The sequence below is a fragment of the Ailuropoda melanoleuca genome, chromosome 2 (assembly GCF_002007445.2).
Source record: "Ailuropoda melanoleuca isolate Jingjing chromosome 2, ASM200744v2, whole genome shotgun sequence".
Lineage (NCBI taxonomy): Eukaryota > Metazoa > Chordata > Mammalia > Carnivora > Ursidae > Ailuropoda > Ailuropoda melanoleuca.
The window spans coordinates 17575973-17597252 of record NC_048219.1 but is presented as its reverse complement, the minus strand read 5'-3'; the positions used below and the strand labels follow the sequence as shown (position 1 = coordinate 17597252).

General features: G+C 41.4%; 1 protein-coding gene across 8 annotated transcripts in view; it reads right to left on the bottom strand.

The window, feature by feature from the left end:
- Positions 1–21280, bottom strand: part of NFYC (nuclear transcription factor Y subunit gamma) — a 66280-nt gene that overhangs the window by 17890 nt on the left and 27110 nt on the right. For 4 of the 8 annotated variants that reach the window (XM_034650153.1, XM_034650149.1, XM_034650161.1 and 1 more), the window contains 3 exons: positions 11864–11976; positions 4204–4275; positions 2681–2794 (listed from right to left, as the gene is read on the bottom strand). In XM_034650153.1, coding sequence (XP_034506044.1) covers positions 2681–2794; positions 4204–4275; positions 11864–11968 — 291 coding nt within the window. In that variant the 5' untranslated portion in view covers positions 11969–11976. Of the gene's footprint in view, positions 1–2680; positions 2795–4203; positions 4276–11863; positions 11977–14063; positions 14180–21280 lie in introns of those variants that run through there. The other 4 variants (XM_034650178.1, XM_034650175.1, XM_034650162.1 and 1 more) reach the window with 2 other exon arrangements.

Here is a 21280-nt window from a genome sequence, read left to right as displayed (position 1 = left end):
AAAAAAAAAAAAAAAAAAAGGAAAAAGTAGTGAACTCTAGTGAATGATACGCGTGTTGAAGTCTTTAGGGGAAAGTAAACTTTGAAATGCATTTAAAAATAGATGGGAGCACCTAGGTGGTTCAGTCAGTTAAGCATCCTTGATCTCAACTAGGTCTGGATCTCAGGGTCATGAGTTTAGGCCCCGCACTGGAGCCCAGCGCGGAGCCACTTAAAAAAAAAGATAGGTGATTTGATGGACAGAGGGACAGACAGGAGGATGAAGCGAGTAAACTGTTAACAGCAGGATCTAGGCGGTGAGTATACAGGTGCTCACTATTAATTTTGCTTACGTTTGAATGTTTTTGTAATAAAATGTTGGGGAAGAAAGTCAACATGGTAACAGAAATCCCTAGCAATCTCTATATATCACATCTTAAAAGAGGTGACTCACCAGATAAAAGGGGATGGAAATTTTCTGTTTTTTCCTTTCCTTGTCTCTGTGATGGCCCCAAGCCACTGAAATGCAAAACTCCAATCCACCCTTCTTGCCAACCACCCGCTTGATGATAATAATAAACCCTCCAACCGAAGCAGGGCGCATCTGAAGGCTGCCAGGTCTCATTTAAGATCAGTACGATATAGTATCACATTCCTGATGATGTCACCTACTCAAAGCTATCTAAACAGCTCGTCTATGGATGAAACTGGGGGAGAGGCAGGGGTGGGGAACAAAATAATAAGCACCTCCAAACACACACCAAAGTGTTCTACGGTATTGTGGAAACACAAATATACTTAAGTTGGTCTTTTTAACATTTTATTTTGCCTTTCTTAATGCTAGTGATATTTTGCTGAATACTCATCTTCAGTAAAACACAGAAATCTTAAGGACACAGCTTGATGAATTTTAATAAATATATGCAGCCAGGTAGCTATCACCTAGATTAGATTATAAAAAGTGTCCGTCTATCCCTTTCCAACCAATTGCCCTCCCCCCGGAATCTGAGGCAACCACTACTCTGGTTTCTATCACCAAAGATGGTGACAGTATATGGTATCATATGCTATATAATTTTTTCCTCTGGTTTCTTTTGCTTAACATAATTTTTCAGATTCACCCATGTTACATGGATCAATCATTTTTTGTTGTTGTTACTGTTGAGCAGTAATCCATTTTACGAACATATCCCTTTTGTTTATATATCCCCACGTTGGTGGACACTTGAGTTGTTTCCAGTATTTGACTATTATAAATAAGGCTGTTATGAACATTCTCATACAAGGAAGTCCACTCTTCGGGGTATATACCTAGGAGTGGGGTGGCTGTGTCATACAGTAGGGATATGTTTAAGCTTATTAGGAAGTGCCAAATAGTTTCCCAAAGTGGTTGTACCACTTTGCACTCTGCCCGGCGGTACTGCAGGAGTTCCAGTCCCTCCACTTCCTCATCAACACTTGGTACTGTCAGTCCCATTCCAGTGGGTATAAACAAATGTCTCATTGTTTTAATTTCTATTTCCCAGGGGACAATGATGACACACACTATTCACATACATATTGGTCATTTGCATGTCCTTTTTTTTTTTTTAAAGATTATTTATTTGAGAGAGAGAGAGAGAGAGAGTGAGCAGGGGGAGAGGGAGAGAAAATCTCAAGCTGACTCCCCTCTGAGCAGGGAGCCCGACATGGAGCTTGAGCCCAGGACCCTGAGATCATGACTTGAGCCAATGTCAGATGCTTGACTGAGTGTCCCAGGATATGTTCTTTGAAGGACCTGTCCAAGTGTTTTTCTCGTTTTATTTTTTAATCTGAATTGACCTTGAAGGTAGCTTTAACTGGATCTCTCTAGAGCCACAGGCTTCCTTCAAAGCAGCATAAGGTAAGTTATGTTTAGCTGCACTAGAATATAGGTTTCCCAAGGGTGGGGATTTTGGTCTGTTTTGTGTGTTAATCCCGTGTTAATCCCCGGAGCCCAGAACAGCACTTGGCACACTGTGGATGTTCAATAAATATTTGTAGAATAAATATGCCTGCTTCTTCGATTTGTAAGTAAAAGGAAACATTTTCTTGGAGAAAACATTTTCTTGGCTTTGTTACTGAAAGACTGCCAGTATCTTCTCTCTGTCACACCCTTCCTCCATGTCTGGGAAACCTTTCCTCCAAGAACTAGGGCCTGGCTGTTAAGAGAAAGGCCTCTAGAGCCAATGACCAAGGGTCTTCACACAATATGAATGCTGATTTTTCTGGATTAAAATAAAAAGAAAATGAAAAAGGAGGAGGAAAGGATTCCCAGGAAGGCAGACAAGAAACAAAAAGGGCAAATGAGGTAGGTGAGATGGATTCTTCCTGGGACTATCCTTTCCTGGAGTCTCTCAAGGCTTCCAACCAGAAGTTGTTTACATCTAGAAATAGATCAGTATCACATGAGCCTGTTTATAGTGGGGGCTCACCAAGTGAAGAATTCAGTCACTGAGCTGTGAAAACCACAAGAACTGGCAATGAAGATTCTTGGTAGGGAACTACTGTCATGGCTATAGGGTAGGTCTGCCTCACAACAGTGGAGGAAGATGCCAATTTCACACATCAGCTTGACAGAAATCTAAGGAAGAACAATCTTCGGCCGAAAACCACGCAAGAGAAGCAGGTGAAGGCAAAGGCAGCTGCCCGTCCAGTTTTCCCACATGCATCTACAATGGTACCTGTAGAGTCCGGCGCTTGTTATCCTCTGTGTGGATCCAGGCTCGAAGAGTCAACTCTGTGATAAAAATCTGGGCTGCCTTGGCAAAGAGCACAGGGGCTTCTGCACTGATCATCTGCAACAGACGTAGGCCCTCCCTGTCAATCACCAGCACGTCATTCAAACCAGTCCATTTGTCCCTTGCCTCATGTCCTGCCATGGACAAGGGGGCAAGGTCTGGAAAATGAGAAGGTGATAGCCTCAAGAGATTCCAAGGTAAAATAAATTCACAAGCAGGGACAAAGCAGGTAGCGGGTAGAAGAAAGGAAGAGGGAAGAAAAATATTTACTTTTCTAGGACATACCATGCACTTTCTTACTTTCATAACAGACTTTCAAAGAAACTAGGGTTTAGGAGAGGAGAAGTGACTTGTCCATGGCCACAGAGCCAGTTAAGTGGCAGGGTTTAGGTTCTAATCCAAGGAGAGACAATGGGGAGAAAGATAATGAGTTTGAGAGTCGATGGATTTAGGTAAAATTTCAGGCTTCCCATCCTTCTGGGCTTTTTCACATACTGAAAAGAAGACAGCCTTCCCGTGTTGCTGTGGGAATCAAATGAGGTGCTACATGTAAAAGCACCCAGCACATGGCCTGGCATTTAGTAAGTGCTCAACTAATGTAAACTGCCTTGCCATGTCTGACTTCAAAGTTCAAGCTCTTGGTCAAACAAGGCTCTGAACCCTTGGTGAGGTGGTCTGTGCAGGATACAGCCATGGAGTTAAGGAAGCAGGAGGTAAGAACAGGGATCTTGGATCTTCTACTCTGGCTAAGTTACTTTTAACCTCTTTGTGTCTATTTCCATATCTTTATGAAGGCACTAATAATTCTTATCCTATCAAATTTCACAGGGTTACCATGAGAAGGAAGTGAGAGCTAATAAAAGGGCAAATTATTGTGAACTATTAGCTTTCTATACAAACACAAGGGACTATTAGTTTTGGGTGATAAGGAGAGAGCGTTGTTCTCTCTCCGAGAGTTGAAATGGGAAGTGGGCTCCTAGGAATCAGAAATAGCCGCCTGCAAGGAAACCTTCTCACAGGTGATGGGTCACATAAAACAACTCACAGAAAAGTCAGAACAGGAGCAATATCATTATCAAACATTTCTTAGAGCTTAGAGCTCATATCAACAACAGAGACTGCAGTAAGATGCTAATTGAGAAGATGGCACTGTCCTGCTGATCTGATGATTTGTGTTTACCCTGCGCAATGAAAAGGATGGGTGATTCAAAAAGCAAACACTCAGCATATTATCAACATCTGGAAAACAGGCTATCCCTAATTTCCAGAGAAGCACCATATAATAATTAAAACTGTTCAATTTAAGCTCACTTAACAATTTTAGGCAGGAACCAAATAAAACAAGCAAGAGACGATAACGATATTTTCATTTTGTTTAACCAAACTTTGAACGCTACAGAAATGAGCGACAACCTACCCACCGTTATAGCTTCAATACGAGTAATAAAAACGAATTATGAATTCACCTTCACATCTTCATCCAGTTTCATAATCTTCTTAATACGAGCCAGTGGGAGTTCCTGTACTCGGAAATCTTTCTGAAATGAGTAACAAGAGGGACATAAATGGTGGGGACAATCAGCAGGGTATGATAGGCACCATGAAACACTGTGATTGGCCTAGTCCCTCCTTTCCAAAAATACGTCAGGAGAGGAGATACAAATTAAATGAAGAGAATCCAAGTCCCGGAGCAAAATTCTTCTTAACCCATGCAGAGATTCAAACAATTAAAGGGTTCCAGGATAAATTTACGATGCCATCTAAAGTGCCCTCGTGAAAAGCAGACCTAAACAGTATCAGATTCTTTGCTAGCACGATACAGAGATGCGTTATGAGCGTCTCTTCCGCAACCCCCTCCCCCAAAGCTTACCAGTCTGCAATATGCAGGTTGAAATGAGACTTCTGCCTCAGGGGCATTCCTATAAGTTGCCAGGTCCTTCTTCTATTCTGAGACTACAAGGGCAAGGTGCTGGTAGCACCCGACCACCGTGACCCACAGCTGTCTTCAGCGAGGACTGGCTGACACTGGCTACTTCTGACCTTTGCACTAACCTGACACCAGGAATCAGGGAGGAGGGCCATCACAGCAGCAAAGGCCTTGTCTCCAAAGTTTGCTTGGGGGTGGGGGATGGGAGCAGAAGAGTATGGGGGAAAAAGGGTGAATTTATCAGCTGCCTCTTAGGAACAGCCCTGGCACTTTTTTCTTTTAACAAACAAGACTGGGCTGGGAGGAAAGCACATGACTTGACTGTGGATAGGACTTAGGAAAGGGCTTTTTGACCAGCATTACTTCAATTATTTGCGATTTAAGCCCTTTTTTATTTTGATACTACTGATACTCAAACACATGCCCAGTGATGGATGCACTTCTAGAAATAAAAATCAATTCTGGGTTTCAAAGCTGCCGTGAAGAGAAAGGTGCAGAGGCAGAGATTGGCTAAAATCAGCGAAACCCCTACTGGGCCCTGGTGTCAAGTGCCAGATTCTATAAGTGGTCTGAAATGTGACTCACAAGCCCAAGGTGCTCACCTGGGAATTTGCACCATCACATTATGGAAGGACCAGCTATTATTTGAGATTTGGTATAATGAATGTGCATAAGTGAACTTTCTTTTTCCAAGACCAACAGAAACCCTCAACTATATGTCAAAGAAGGCAGTGGAGCTTTTTGGAAAAAGGTCTCCAGCCTCCCCAGAATCCACTTTTATGACTACAGAAGGAAGAGTCTTATTATGATAAAATGCACACTGAAACACTGGATTTCACCTCACAAACCCAACAAGCAGCTTGGGACCACTCACCTCTATAAACCTCCAACACCAATTTTTTACCTTTTCCCTTTCCATCTTAGGTAAAACATTTCCCAAGAAGCCTCTACTGAAGCTAATCCTGGAGTGGCAGGGCTTTACAAGTCCAAATTACTAAAATCTCGCCCAAAAAAGACAGCAGGATATATTCTTTCTGTTCTTATTTTTTTCTCCTCTTCCACTGACTCATTCATGCAACTCAACTAAGAGTGAGTGTATGGTACCGGCTACTGTGTAAAAGATGCAAATCTATTCTTCCCTTTGAACAGATTACAGTTTAATTGTCAGAGACTGCCAGAGAAAAATATTATAACGCCCTATGCTATAGGAGGGTGTGGGTGTAAAATCCCACAGGGACAAGAGAGGAAATAACCTGCTGATGGGGCTGGGGGAGGGGCTGGATGAGAAGACTGGCAAATGCTCCACAGAAGGGCTGACATCTGAACTGTGTCTAAGGGATGTTACAAAATTTGCTTGTTGGAAAAGGATGAGAATGTCATTCAGACAGAAGCAACACAAAAAACATGGCCTATTTAAGTTTTAGATGTATGATCTTAGTACAGAGAGAGGCAGCAGGAAAGAGAATGCTGGATTGGGGCCAGACCCTAAAGGGATTAAAAAAAAACGTTTAACCACAGAAATCAATCACTGGTCTTCCTTCTTGTGTGGCAGATCACACAAAATGATGATTCTAAACAGAAGTGCCAAGGAGAAGGCTGGGGATACCCCTCTGGAAGGCCTCTCAGGATGGTGCACCCCGCACAAGGCTAGGACCACAAGGTCTAACTCGCTTGCACGTGCACTCTCACTGAGCTTGGTTATTTAATATATTTCCACACGACTGCTCTAAAGTTTCTTTTTTTTTAATAAGTCGGTCACAAAAAGACAAATACTACATGATTTCACTCATATGTAGAATTTTTTTAACAATAAATTTTAAGATTTTTAAGATTTTATTTATTTATTTGAGAGAGAACACATGAGGGAAGCCGGTCAGAGGGAGAAGCAGACTCCCCACTGAGGGGGGAGCCTAATGCGGGGCTCGATCCCAGGACCCGGGGATCATGACCTGAGCCGAAGGCAGACATTTAACCGACTGAGCCATCCAGGCACCCCTGCTCTAAAGTTTCTTAACCAAAGCCCAAAGCTGATAAGAAGACCTCCTTCCCCAACCTGAAAAGAGAAGAATATTACTTTCAGAATTTCTATGAGACTATTCTTCAAATGCAACAACAAAAGTTTCCACCTTGGAAAGGTCTAAAATGACGCAGAAATTTACCAAAAAAACCCTGCTCTAAGTCTCCCCCTCAAAAACCTTTTCTTTCAGGAAACTTTCTCATGATCCCCAAACCTGGAGATCTCAAGAGGCAGTGTGTGGAAAGTGGATCTTCAGATACGCATGAGTGGTTCATTACCGCTGAGAACAGCCCAGTCTTTTGTGATCTCATCCTAGCTTTCCAGTCACGTGTAAGGGTTGACAACAAGCTTACTGGACAGGGCAGCACTCAACCAGCCACAGGCTGAGGTCCACTTACTTGCCTTTCAATTCGGTGACCCCTTGTCATTGGCAACCATGCAACTGATGTGAATCCCATTTAACTTCTCCTGATGCTAATCCAAGTGGAAGAACTGACATACTTTTTCCCCCTACCCCTGGGAGTGATATCAGCAAGGTGGAAGAAGAGATTCTCTCAGAAAATTCTGTGCTCCTGACCACAACCAAAGAACTATACTAAATATGCTGCCATCTGAAACTGCCGAGTTTCAAGAAGTCTGAATTCACTCAATGAGAACTTGGAGCCAAGGAAAAGTCAATGGGTCTCAGGCTGCACTAAAGAATATCCGGAGTTTCAAATAATGATGAGAAATCTTTTCCAGGCCTACTCAGTCAGGCACTTCAGCAAAGTCAAGATTCTAACCCTCTCCAAAGCAGTGCTTCTCAACCTTGGCTGCCTGTTAGAGACACCTGGGGAGCTTTTAAAAAACAAAAGGACTGGGCTCTACCCCAGAGTAACTGAACCAGGAATTCTAGGGGGTGGAGTTCAGGCATCATGTTTTGAAAACTGTCCTGATGACTATGACCCAGAGTGAGGGTTAAACCCTTGCTACTCAAAGCGAGGTCCTCAGACCAGAAATGGCATCACCTGGAAACGCAAAAGAAATGCAGAATCTCAGCTTCCACTCCAAATGTACTAAATAAGAATCTGTATTCTAACAAGATCTCCAAGTGGTTTATACAGATAATAAACTTTAAGCAGCACTGCTCTACAGGAAGGGCTCAAAGAGCACAAGATGTATTTTCTAAAGGTCCACCAACTTTCACCTCCAAGCTCTTGTTTAAATGGTTAACTGGTCTGACTGTAATGTTAGAAATGTCACTGTCCAATCTGAAGGTACCAAAGAATGACAAGATGTACCTGGCAATTAAAAGAAAGTGATCTAGGCATCAAATTACAGCGAAGTGAAGGCTGAAAGGAATAGAGGGAAAAAGAGATGGAAGAGATTTTTTTCAAGATTCAGCATTGTCGCCTCCCCACCCGTGCCCAAAAATACAAAGTTAGCTTTTTCTTCCCCACCTTCAAAGAGGTCTTCAGAGGAGTAAAACTCAATGCCAAGAAGTCTGTTAATTATTGTTCCCGAGCAGGAATACAGTATTTTGCACAATCACCCTAGTGCACAATCATTTTGGTATGATTTTTAACCAACTTCAATCCCTGCTGCACATCACCTGGATTTATGGACAATTACAGCGTCTTTTAAGATTGAAAAGAACATACTGGCAAAGCAGAGATGAAAGATAAATTGCTTTTGCAAAGCTCAGACCAAAATGATTGAGGCCAGAGTTCCCAATACATCATGAGATAGATCTAGCAAACTTCAATTTGTTTTTGGAACAATCTTTGTCCCAGTCTTAGAGAGACCACAACACCTTATGAATATTCTCAAAAGTTATATTTATGTTTGGATAGTTTGAACATATGAATTTTTAAAAAATCTATTAGACAGTTTGAGATGTCAATCTAACATATCTGTTAGGCTCTGATATATCTCAGGAAGTCTGGTTGTAAGTGCTGTTGAGTTCTGGAAAGGCACAGATCAAATGCTAAGATACCTGGCCACATTACACAGGCCGAGGTGCAGTCAGAGAAGCAGATGTCTTTACGTGCCATAGACAGAGGGGAAAGAAGAGTCTTAAAAAGGGAAAGAGCACCCCAACTTTCCTAGACTGCATTCTCACTCAAATTTGGCACTGATGTTGCTTCACACGAAATCTGAGATGGAGGAGTCTCATTCATTCAAAGATTTACTGTGCACCTATTAAATGCCAAACTTTGTTTTAAGCATCTGATGTAAGAGATCCCATGGTAGCGGTCTAGGAGTCTTTGTCAAGGGGAGAAAACTGCAGTCATCAATAGAAGAATCATTAAAGACAACTGTCCTCCTTGCTGGTCTTTCTCTTCCTTCATAAAACATGAACTAAAATTGAATCCCTCAAAATAACCCACTTTGAACCTCTGGTGGACTAGCTAGCTGTCTAAATAATAAAAGCCGGTTAACACCACAATCTGGTCTTTTGGGCAATCAAACTTGAACATTAAACCAAGTCGAATAAAAATCAAAGCCCAGAGTCTCAAAGAGATACCTGAATACCCATATGCATAACAGCATCATTCACTAGAGTCAAGAGGGGGAAGCAACCCAAATGCCCACTGAGAGATGAATGGCTAAACAACACGTGGCACACATATATACATGGAATACCAGTCAGCTTCAGAAGGGAAGGAAATCCTGTCACACGCTACAACACGGATGAATCTTGATGACATTATGCTAAGTGAAATAAGCCTGTCACAAAAAGACAAATATTGTATGATTCCACTTATGTGAGGTACTCGGAGTGGCCAAATTCAGAAACAGAAAGTAGACGGTAGCTACTAAGGGCTGGGGGAGATGGACAAAGGATACTTGTTGTTTCAGAGGTACAGAGTTTCAGTTCTGCAAGATGAAAAAGTCCTGGAGATCGGTTTCACAAGAATGTGAATATACTTGACATTACTGAACTGTACATTTTAATTAAAATTGTTAAGATGGTACACTTTGTGATATGTTTTTTATCACAATTTTTAAAAAATCAAAACGTAAAATACAGAAAAGTTAAGTGCTGAGCTGGAACCGTGGAGTTTATCCGGCCCCTTGCCTGATCCTGGATTTTTGCTTCTACGCTCAAGCTGCAGTGCAGACTTGTGGCACGGGCCTAATCCCACGGAAGCCCAGGAGGGCACTAGCTTTACACCAGGCTGACTCCTGAACAAAAACCTCATAAGCTTAACTGGGAGGTTACCCACCCAAAATATGAACAAAATACCCTACTTTCTATTTAATCATTTCTTTTCCTCCTCTCTCTTACATCTGAGACAGTATAGATAACTATCACCTTTATACCACCGAAAAGAAAATGACTTTTCAATGGAAATTCATCTGTGAACACAAACCACTCTGAGAGAGGCCAAGCCAAGTCCAGTTGCTAAAAATGCCCCAGATAAACACGACCCACAAGTACATTAAAATATGATTTTTTTAAAAAGATTTTATTTATTTGACAGAGATAGACACAGCCAGTGAGAGAGGGAGCACTAGCAGGGGGAGCGGGAGAGGAAGAGGCAGGCTCATAGTGGAGGAGCCTGAAGTGGGACTCGATCCCATAACGCCGGGATCACGCCCTGAGCCGAGGGCAGATGCTTAACCGCTGTGCCACCCAGGCGCCCCCAAAATATGATTTTTTTTTTAATCCCTGAAGTCAGTGGGGGCATTTATCATAATGAAAAGGTATTTTATTTACTCATTACCTGTTTCTAGCTTATCTCCCCCACCGGAATGCATGTTGTGTGAGTGCAATGATCTTGTCTGTGGGGCTCACTACGGGACCCACAGTATCCAGCACAGCCAGAGCAGGTGTACAGGAAGTATTGTTGAGTAGACAGACAAACTGACCTCGTACGTCTGAGGTGTGAAGGCCACTAGCTCTAAGGAAGTGCAACATTAGCTCTACATTAGGAAGGAGTCCAGTGTCTGCTCTGGCAGGATGCTTAATGCCTTCAAGGCAGAAATGACACATCTAAAACACAGAGATCCTTCGGTATTTGCTAAAATGACACCAAATGGAACATTCTTCATTAAGGAAATAACACTACACTCTGAAAATATTCTAATTCTAATGTATCACTTCCTGCTACCACTGCCATACCACTCATTCCTACCCCCATCGCACCACCCACATAGTAACCCCCAGCCACTCTGAACTTCTTGCTGGTCCTCAAAACATAAGGCCCTCCCCTCTGGGCCTCCAGGCCTTTACGAATGCCATACTCTCTGCCTAAGATATACTTGCCTATCCTTTCCATCTGGTGAATGCTTCTCATATTTCAAAATCCAAAAAAACACGTCCCCTTTACTTAAAGCCTCCCTAACTCAACCAGGGAGGAATAAGCACTATGTCCTCTGTAATCCCAGAGCACTTTGACTTTTTACTGCTTCAGACTCATCACTGTGCCTGACTCAGTAAGTATTTAATAAACGGTCACTGAATAAATGACTGACTGTAATTACTAGACTATAAGCTCTGCAAGGGCCAGGGTAATATTTGAGTCTTCTAAGCCAGTGGTTCTCAATGAGATGATTTTAGCCCCCGGGAGACATCTGCCAATGTCTGGAGACATTTCTGGCTGTCACAACTGGAGGAGGATTGCTCCTGGCATCTAACGCGTAGAGGCCAGTGAGGCTGCTCCACACCCTGCGATGCACAGGACAGCCCCTCACAACAAAGCATTATCCAGCCTAAGACGCCAATGAAGCTGCTGTAGAGAAACCCTGAGCTAAGTGTATCTTTCCACACCCAGAAAGAGTGCCTGCGTACAAGAGATCTGTTGTTGAATAAAGTGCCCAAGAGCATTTACCAGATTCTAGAAATCTGGCAGGGCCACTGAATCAGGACGAAGAAATGAGCTGCAGCTACTGAAGGAAGGTGAGAGCTCTGCTTTTCTGCATCTCTAAAAGATAAGCCTCACATTAAGCTACTATCTCTGAGTCAAAGCATCCACTATCCAGCCACATGCCCAAGGAAAGCCACTAAGATATTAAAAGAAAAAAAAAAAAATCCTTGTAGTCACCTCACCTAAGGTAAATTATATTTTCATGTTCCCACCCAGAGGTCAGGAATGAACTATGCCTATGCGCTTGAGACTTAAAATGTTTTACTCTAAGTACTGGCTTACTCATCTCATAGCTCTTTACACTCTGCAAGTTTCTCGTTCTTTCTTACCACTGTTAAATTCCGGATTTCTTCCATGACACGAGGCCAGAAGGACTGGAGGCTCTGCTGGGCATCACTGCTGCTAGTACCACCAAATCCTCCTTCTGTGGACATTTTGACAACTGAAAACACACACACAGATGAGATACATTAGAATTAATAAAGACAGACTTTCTGTCCAGGTTATTTATATCTTTCCCTATGGCTGTTTTCACTAATTCATTCAATTTTTCAATCTGAGAAGATATATAATTGTGCTGAAGAGGTTTTTTAACAGAGACTCGAATGTTAGCAAAAACATATGGAAAAAGTTTCCCCTTCTATCCAACTTATACCACAGAGACTATGAAGGAGTTCTAACTAGAAAATCTAAAATTACCAGAAAGTCAAACTGAAATCTTAATGTGAATCAAGGCCTTTAATGTCTTGTCTTAGGAGGAGACAAAAAGGGCTCTTGGTTGATACCCTAGCCTGGTCCATAATTTTCAATGCCATTCCCTTGGTTTCCCACACTCCCCACCATAGCCTGCAGCAGATATATATCAGTCCCAATGACTGATACTGAATAGAAATGTAAACCCAAGTCTTAAAAGTAAGAGCCCATTTTATTCTTTTGTTTTAGACACTGTGGTCCCATTTCTTTGAGGCTACTATTAATTATTATTTGTATTATATTATTATATATTATATATATTATTATAATCTCAAGCTAATCTGTCTCAGGGGGCACAGAAGCACTACAGCTTTGGCCAATAATTGAGTGGGTAGCACCAAGTCTCTGAACTGAAACTGCTTCCCAATTCTTTCCTTACCTGAACCTTTCTGTTAGGAACAAAGCCAAAGCATACATACCATTAACTGGAAGATTTAAAGGCAGTTGAAAAACAATAGGGAATGAAATTTAGGATAGAGAAAAAAGGGTAAGAACCCGCATGCAGTCAACTGCTTTTGTGATGGGGGAAGGAAGATAAATAAGGATCCCTGAATCAGTTTTAACTGTAGATAATATTGTAAAGTTTTGTAAGATCTACAGCGGGAAAGTAAAAAACTCCAGATGGCTTAATTGCTTATGTGGAAAATACTTAAATGCAAGAAACAGTTTAATTAAACACAAAGAATAAGAAACTTACTAATGTCCTGAGAATTTCTATTCTGGGAAATTATTCAAAGAGGTTTAACATGCCAGTGACAAGATGCTGGCAGAGAGCTATGTAAATCATTAAGAACTAATTCTGAAAGGCTGAGAGAAAAGCACCAAAGTCAGGTGTTACGTGACTAAACGTGTTCCTTTCCAGACCCCATGAGGACACATGCTGGGCAGATCCCTTTCCGTCAGCAGAGTGGAATGAAGACCGATACATCTAGGTTTAGACTGAGGATGTTTGATTCCCTCTTAAATGTTTGCCTGGGATTGTCCAAGAGGTCTCTAATTTTTTATTTTTCTTTTTCCTTCTAAAGGAAATAATGAGAGGAAAGAGATGGAAAGAAAACAAGAGTAAAATCTTCAAAGCAGATTTCCCTCTGGTGTAATGACATTAGTGGGTGATGATGTAATGGGAAAAGATTTGGAGCCAACTTCTGGTGCTAGAGGCCAACAGGCAGCCCTATACATCAAGAGGAACTCTTAAGTAATAGGAAGCAATATGATCTTGGAGTTTCTGGAGGGAATTAAAATGAAGAGTGTTGAATCATGGTTGAGATGACTAGATAAAATCTTCAGTCCTCAATAACCAAGTATGGTCCTCTCAACTGAACTCCCATGACATTTTCATTCATCACCGTATGCACAGGGCCTATACACTATTCTCCTAGATACACTAAGAACAAAGTAATCTTTGAAATCTGAAATCAAAGTAATCTAAAGAAGTTTATTTTTAATAGATACTTACAAGGTACTGATGACAATGAAGAGAGACTCTAACCTTTTATTTTTAACAAAATAAATATTTTTATTTTTTAAAAGATTTTATATTTGAGAGAGAGAGCACAAGCTGGGTGAGGGGCAGAGGGAGAAGCAGGCTCCCCACTGAGCAGGTAGCCCTTGTGGGACTCCATCTCAGGACTCAGGGATCATGACCTGAGCTGAAAGCAGACGTTTAACCGACTGAGCAACCCAGGCGCCCCTTCACTCTAACCTTTTAAAATGTAGCAAACAAAAACACTTTCTAGAAATAAAAATAAACATCAAAAACTTAAAAAAGAATCTAACCTTTCATGGTATGGATCCATGGACAGGCCTGATCTTAGCAAAACTGGCCACACAAACTGCTACAGTCAACGGAGGAAGATGCACACCACTGCCGGTGTGGTACCTTTGTATACCTGCTAATGAGGGGTAGGTTCAGTTTGAGCGAGATTTAGAAAGCTGGTAACAAGGTTTGGTTGTCCTCTAATCTGTTCCCACAAACATTACAAAGGCACACAATTCAAGAAGCACCTTTAAACTTTATCTGTGGACAGTCTGCTTTTAAATTTTGAGCTATCCCAACTAAGGATGTGCTGGTGTGATCAGTTCCCAAACATCTGTGCAGTCAACAGACCGTGAATCAATCTCGCTGGCTCAGAGCCACACACTGTTGGGAATGAGGGTGAGGTATAAAACAGAACTTAACAAGTCTTTCTGGAACTGAGAAATGTGTTAAAGGTTAAATTTCTAACTTCAGAGGCCCATCTACATAAGAAAATCACAAATGGATAATGGCAAGATACACAAGTCAATAATAATGTCCTTTTATTTTACTGCATCATAAATATTTAGGACTTAAAAAAAAGACATCAAGAGCCACCAAGGCTCACCCCTCTAAGAACACACTCACAGCTCTGTTCCAACCTCTGCCAACCCCCACAATCCCATCACAAGTGGTATTCAGCTTCAAAATGAGCATCTCTGTCCCTGGTCCTAGGAAACTGGCTTACTGGTAAGGTACGATTTTCCATCTTTGGACAGCTCTGACTGTTCTTTATATTAAGTTATATTTGCAAAGTTCCATTTGAGCTCTGGATTTAGAGTTTCAGCCCTTACGATTTTTCCATCCAGAAACCTCTTTTTATAAATTCTTGTCTTCAAAAACAAAAGTATTCTCATCAGAAACAGAAGATCTTCTCATGAAGAACATGATTTCTAGCATCTTTGCAGAGATGATTACCAGGTAATTCTTTTAATACCTCTTAAAAGAACGTAAACTGTTACTATAAATTCCTAGAAAAGGTGACTACTTTTGTTCAAAAGGTTTTCCTCGGGGTGCCTGGGTGGCTCAGGTCATGACCTCATGGTTGTGGGATCGAGCCCCACTTTGGGGTCTGCGCTCAGCGGGAAGTCTGCTTGTGGATTCTCTCTCTCCCCCTCTGTCCCTTGCTCAGCTCTCTCTCTCTCTCTCTCTTTAAAATAAATAAATAAACCTTAAAAAAAATTTTTTTTTCCTCAAAGCAGATTCAGTCATTAATGGGGCTTTAAAAACTAGACCAAATCTCAAGCAAAAGATTTTATAAAAATAAACTGGTGTTCTCAATAGTTTCTGACTGTGGCACAGGGTTAAAATAACGAAACCTAATCAGTAACAAATTTTGCTCACTAAACACCCCAACAAGCTAAAAAAATACAAACCAACCTTAATCTTATCACTTCTTACTTTAGTAAATAAATACATTAGTTGTAACTAAGTTGATTTTGCTACAGAAACAGCCTATTCATAACATACACAGCCCAAGGAATATGTGCCAGATCCATTTTCTAGGGTAATAAGAAGGTATGTATTTAAAAGTAAGAAAGACTAATATTTCAGGATCCTTTTTTTTTTCTTTGGGGGGGGGGGAGGGAAAAGCGCACTCCTGCGCACATGAGCAGGGGGAGGGGGAAAGGAAAAAGCAGATGCCAGGATGAGCCCAGAGCCCAATGTTAGGGCTCAATCCCAGGACCCCTGAGATCATGACCTGAGCCAAAGTCAGATGCTCAACCGAATGAACCAGCCAGGCACCCCCAGGACCCTTTTTATTCCATGTTAAATTGCTATCTCTATCACAGGATAAAGCTAGTTACATACAGTTGACAACAAAACTGCCTTAAGACTAAGTGCATTGCTTTAGATTGCTCATGAAACATGCAGCATTAGGGGCACCTGGATGGCTCAGTCAGTTAAGCATCCAACTCTTGATCTCAGCTCAGGTCTTGATCTCTGGGTTGTGAGTTCAAGCCCCACACTGGGCTCCACACTGGGCATGGAGCCTACCTTAAACAAACAAAGAAACACAACAACGACAACAAATGACAGGTCACTTTTGGGGCGCCTGGGTGGCGCAGTCAGTTAAGCATCTGAAACTTGGTTTCAGCTCAGGCCCTGATTTCAGGGTCATGAGATAGAGCCCTGTATCAGGCTCCGACATCAGCAGGGAGTCTGCTTAAGATTCTCCCTCCTACCTCTGCCCCTCCCACTCGTGCTCTCGCTCTAAAATAAATAAATAAATCTTAAAAAAAAAAACATGCAGCACAGAATTTCCCAGATTTAATTCATTATTAATCTTAGATTTATCATTCATGTTCATTAATTACTTCATAATACTTGAATAAGATGTCTGTTTATAATAAAGATGTAAGGATCAGATGAAGTATCTAATGGTTGTTGCCAGAAATAATCTCAACTCCCAATATCTATTAATTTATCTGCTTTTAAAAAGTTTGCTTTCCAAAGCTAAAAAGGGGACATTCAAAGTCCATCACAAAAAGGCTGTTTCTCCAATGCTCAACTCAAATGCCATCTGTCCACAAGTCTTCTCTAAACATCCCCAACCGGACATGACCACTCCTTCCTGTGAACCTTCAGAGCCCTTGATCTACACCTCTTTCTGCTCTCACCATGTTATCTTGTATGATCATTATTTATGTGTATGTCTTATCATATTTCCCCTTATGGTTCACAAGCTCCTTGTGGGTAGGACCTGAATAGGATTCATCTCTGGATCTCTCACAGCAGCTAGCACACAGTCTGACAGATTACTCCTGAATGAAGGGGCAAGAGAGTTCCTAGGTATGGCCTTTCTGAGAAAAAGAGGTCTCTTGGAAGGGTTGGCCCTGAAATAGACTTAATGGGATTGCCTGAATAACCAAAGGAAGTGGTTATACAAGCTATCCTGTGAAGCTCAGCATAAATGAGGTTCTCTCTGGGCCTTTAAAACAAGAAGGACAAAAAGCAGAAATCCACCTGAAACTGACTTACTGAAGTGAATTTAAGATAAAAGGACAGGATAGGAAGGCCACAATGCCCCCCTCACCAACACCCTGAAGCTGCAAGGCAGACTGGAAGCCTGGAAACATGGGTGCATACCACTCCTGAGTATAAATTTTTTGAAAGATAGAACTTTCCAGAAAAGTAACCAGGACAGATTAGTAAAGTTTGAAAAATTAATGACAACAGGTAAGTAGAAGGAGGGCAAATGCCTCTGTTTGGCCATTCTTTAGCAGGAAAATAAAGAGAAAATCATAGAGGAGATAAGATGATTCAATCTGATCATTCAAGGATGGAAAATCTAGCTGTCACGCTAATATCCAGTTACTCTTTACCACTGTTGAAGAAAGAAAAAGACCTAACAGTTTTCAAAACATCTCAGAAGCAGAGTGCTCCTCTCTTTAAGATCTTGGAACTCTTTCAAGCTCTTGCTCTTGACCAGGTACCACGGCTTGCCAAATCCTCCCTCAGTGATACAATCAGAATAAAACAGGATTTATCAACGTGATCAACATCATGAAATACAAAAAACTATAAGGTTTTATTGCAATATTCCCTGGTTTCTAAAACTCTGTACCTTTAGACTCTAGCTCTCTTTCCTTGGCATATACCTCATTCTCTCTATGAGAGTTCTTTATAATATACCCAAACCCACCTTACAGTCTTTGAAATAACTAAAATCAAACAGATGTTGTTGGGAGATAATATCTAAAACCCTAACATAACTGTTCAAGGAAACAAGATCAAAGAAAGCGCCCCTGAAATGAAACCCAACCCTTGACCAAGGATTATTATAGTAGTAGAGCTGGCCCATTCCAGGCAGTCAGGTCTTCCCCAAAATAACACCCTCATTGTCAAACGCAAGCTAATACATCCTACCCCAGTTTTAACTGAGAAATCTAAACATTGGTACCATGTTTCCCTTAACGACCCCCCAAATCCAACTTACAGCCTTTAGGCCGTAGGCAACCCCAAACATTCCTGTGCCTCTCCCTATGTTCAAAGCACCTATCTTCTTCACTCCCTTCGTGACTTGCATTTTGATCACGTCTTCCTCTGTCATTAGATGACATACTTTTTATTTTGTCCAACTGGCAGCACTTTCACATGCATTTTATTATGTTCCAGTACTGTTCAAGTATTTACTGAAGTTAGTTCCAGGTTTATTTGAATTACCCAACTGCTGGGATGTTATGTTTCAAATGGTGAGTGAGCGATGCAGAGAAAGAAAGAATATTAACAGGAATAACTAGATGGATAAGAAAGGCGTAGGATTTAAGCTTATTCATGCTTGCCATGTTAGAAATTCTTCCACACTACAAAGAAAAGTGTAAACGAAATTTGAGAACTAAGACTTCTGAAACAAAACAATTCTACCAACAGACAATTCAGTTCTAATGTTTGTACAGATGGACCTAAGGATATGTGCCATTTTCAATCATGGCTAAAGAGCATTTCAAGTCTTAAGGAGGCATATTTTCTCTCCAATAAAGCGAATCTCAAACGAACAATTTCAGGGGAAAAAAAGCACTACTCTGGAAACTAAAAGACCTGTGTTTGTGAACTGGCCTGCTGCCTACTAACTGGTAGCCCTGGGCCAGTCATTCCAGTGACCCACTCAAGGAGCATGTATACTGAACATATAAGGGTGGTCTGGTATGGAAGACCTTCACTTGACCAACTGAGAATGCAATAAATGAATGAATACAAAAGAAGACAGGGTGATTAGAGAGAAAAGAGGGGTCAACAATCTTTAAGCTCATCTAAGGTTTCTACTTAATCACGCAAGAAAGCACTAAGCTTAGTGCCAGAAACCTTACTACTTAAATTCTAAACCCTTACATAACTGGATACCAGCTAGTCAAACTCACTGGCAGGTTATTACACAGTACCCACCACTGTAAGTATGAATATCGAAGCCTGACTGCAGACCCCTTTCCCCAACCCTGATTAATGCCAAGTTCAAAGTTTGAAGGTACGCCTGATTCTAGCTCTGAGAAACTAAGTGTGAAGCTGTTTCTCAAACTGCCTACTGGAAGAACCATGCTTCCCAAAAGACTAAGGGTTGGAACCAGCTGCACGTAATTCTCCCTAAAGATCTGTTCACAAGGACACATTTTTAAATTGGCAGCAGAAACACTTTTCCTTCAGAAACAAAAACATGTTTCTGTTTGCTATCTACTACAACATAATCTTTTAAACAAGGGCCAGATCATAATACAGTTATAACTGGAAAAAAATGAAGGCATAGCAACTGGTATAAGCATAATGAAACTGATAGGAAGGCACGAACAGAACAGTGTAAGATCTGTTTCTGTGGAAGAGAAAATGATATGTAAACATCTTACTTCACATACTTTCTTCCTCATTTGTTCATTAATGTTCAACTTAAACCATCCCTGCATATATGACAGCAATAAAACACTATTTTGTATGACAGAGGGAAAAAAATCAAGTATTTCAGTGGAGTACTCTAAAGCATGGGTCTGGGAACGAGAGCCCATAGGCCGAAATTGGGCCTGCACCCTGTTCTCGTAAATTAAGTTTTATTGGAAGACTGCATCCTCATTCATTGACACTGTTGAAAGGCTGCTCTCACACCACAACAGTGGGGTTGAAGAGTTACAACATAAACTGTAGGACTTGCAAGCCAAAAATATTATCTGGTCCTTTACAAAAAAAGGATCAGATAACATTCAGAACCCAGTTCTAAACCGTAACTGCTTTCTTTCACTGAATCCTTCCATGACTGAAGCAGTGTCATCCCTCATTTACTGACGGGGCAACTGAGCAGTGGAGGCTGAGAAGTTGCCCTACAGCACACGGCTCCCTCACCTGTTCAGCCTCCATTAGGAGCGAGCTGGGCCAGCCCCCACTGCCCCAAAGGAATATTTGTTAATCTCTGACTCTCCAACCTCACCAGAGTAAATACTTGCAGGAAGAATGGTGAGTTACTTGTTTTTCAGGCTCTGAACCTGAAAGAGAATTCTGACATGGAGCTGGAGACAGAAATGATGCCAGTAGCCTGAGTTAAATTGTATCCTAAAACAAAGAGGCATTTTGCTTACTAGATCCCTTCTCAGATTTAGAAATCATAAGAACAACCTTTTCCTGGTTCTGGCAGGATCCTGTATTTGTGTGTGCCCGGGAGAGGTGAGAAGTGTGATTCTGAAGAATGTTGCAATGCCAACTGAAGAGCTGTAGAGTTCACAAACTACTTGTCACATACATTACCCTCAACTGATCTTCACTCGGCTCAGTGATAGAGATATCAATATTATTCCAATTTTACAAATATGAAAGCTAAGGATTAGTTACTTGTTCAAGGGCACAATATAGTAAATGGAGGAGGCAAGTCTGTTCCTGCCTTATTATAGCTTGTTCGTTCTCCCTTTTTGCACTGTTTTAAGGTTTGTTATATTCAAATTGTTCAGAGAGACGAACAGTCTTGCTGGGATCAATGACTCAAATCCTTAACCCAAAAGATCATTTTTATCCACTTGCTCCCATCGTCTCTGTGACAATAATAGAAAATGCTAGTGGCACTCCTATCTGCTCTCATATAAACATCCTTTTCTCGTTTCTGTTGTTTCTTTCCAAGCTCTGTTGCTTTTTTCTTCCGTATTTTACCCTTCCCCTTTGCACATCTCCAGGTCAGTAAGCAGCACCCATGAATACTCAGCTGCGGACAGTGGGGGGCAGTAAAGTACCGGGAAATACATAAAGAAAATGGACTAGACGGGGAGGTTCAGGCTCTGGCTACTAACTTGCTGTGTTTATGATCTTGGGCAAATCACTTCACTTCTTGGGGCCTCTGCTTACCTGCAGAAGCACCTCACAGGGTAGCTGCAGCACACGAATGGGAAGACAGACCCTAGAAAGCCTCGGAAATACCAAGCATCATACAAGTGCCAGATGGTATATCTTCACTACTGAGAGCAAGGCAAGACATCTATTCCTGGCCTGAATGGTCTCAAGCAGAGCACCGAGCCCAAAGACCGATCTCCCTTGGGTACCAACTTGTTTCTTCCTCTAATTTAGACTTTGTTGTTAACGTAATTTCTAAGAGTCCGGCTTCCAATGAATGGAAACAAATACATAGAAACCCTTTCCCATCTCTCTTATAGACATGAAATAAATTGTAAAGCCCTTTATATTGTTAAATTTAGAATGAGTGTACTCTTCCAAAGAAGCAAAGAATTCAAAT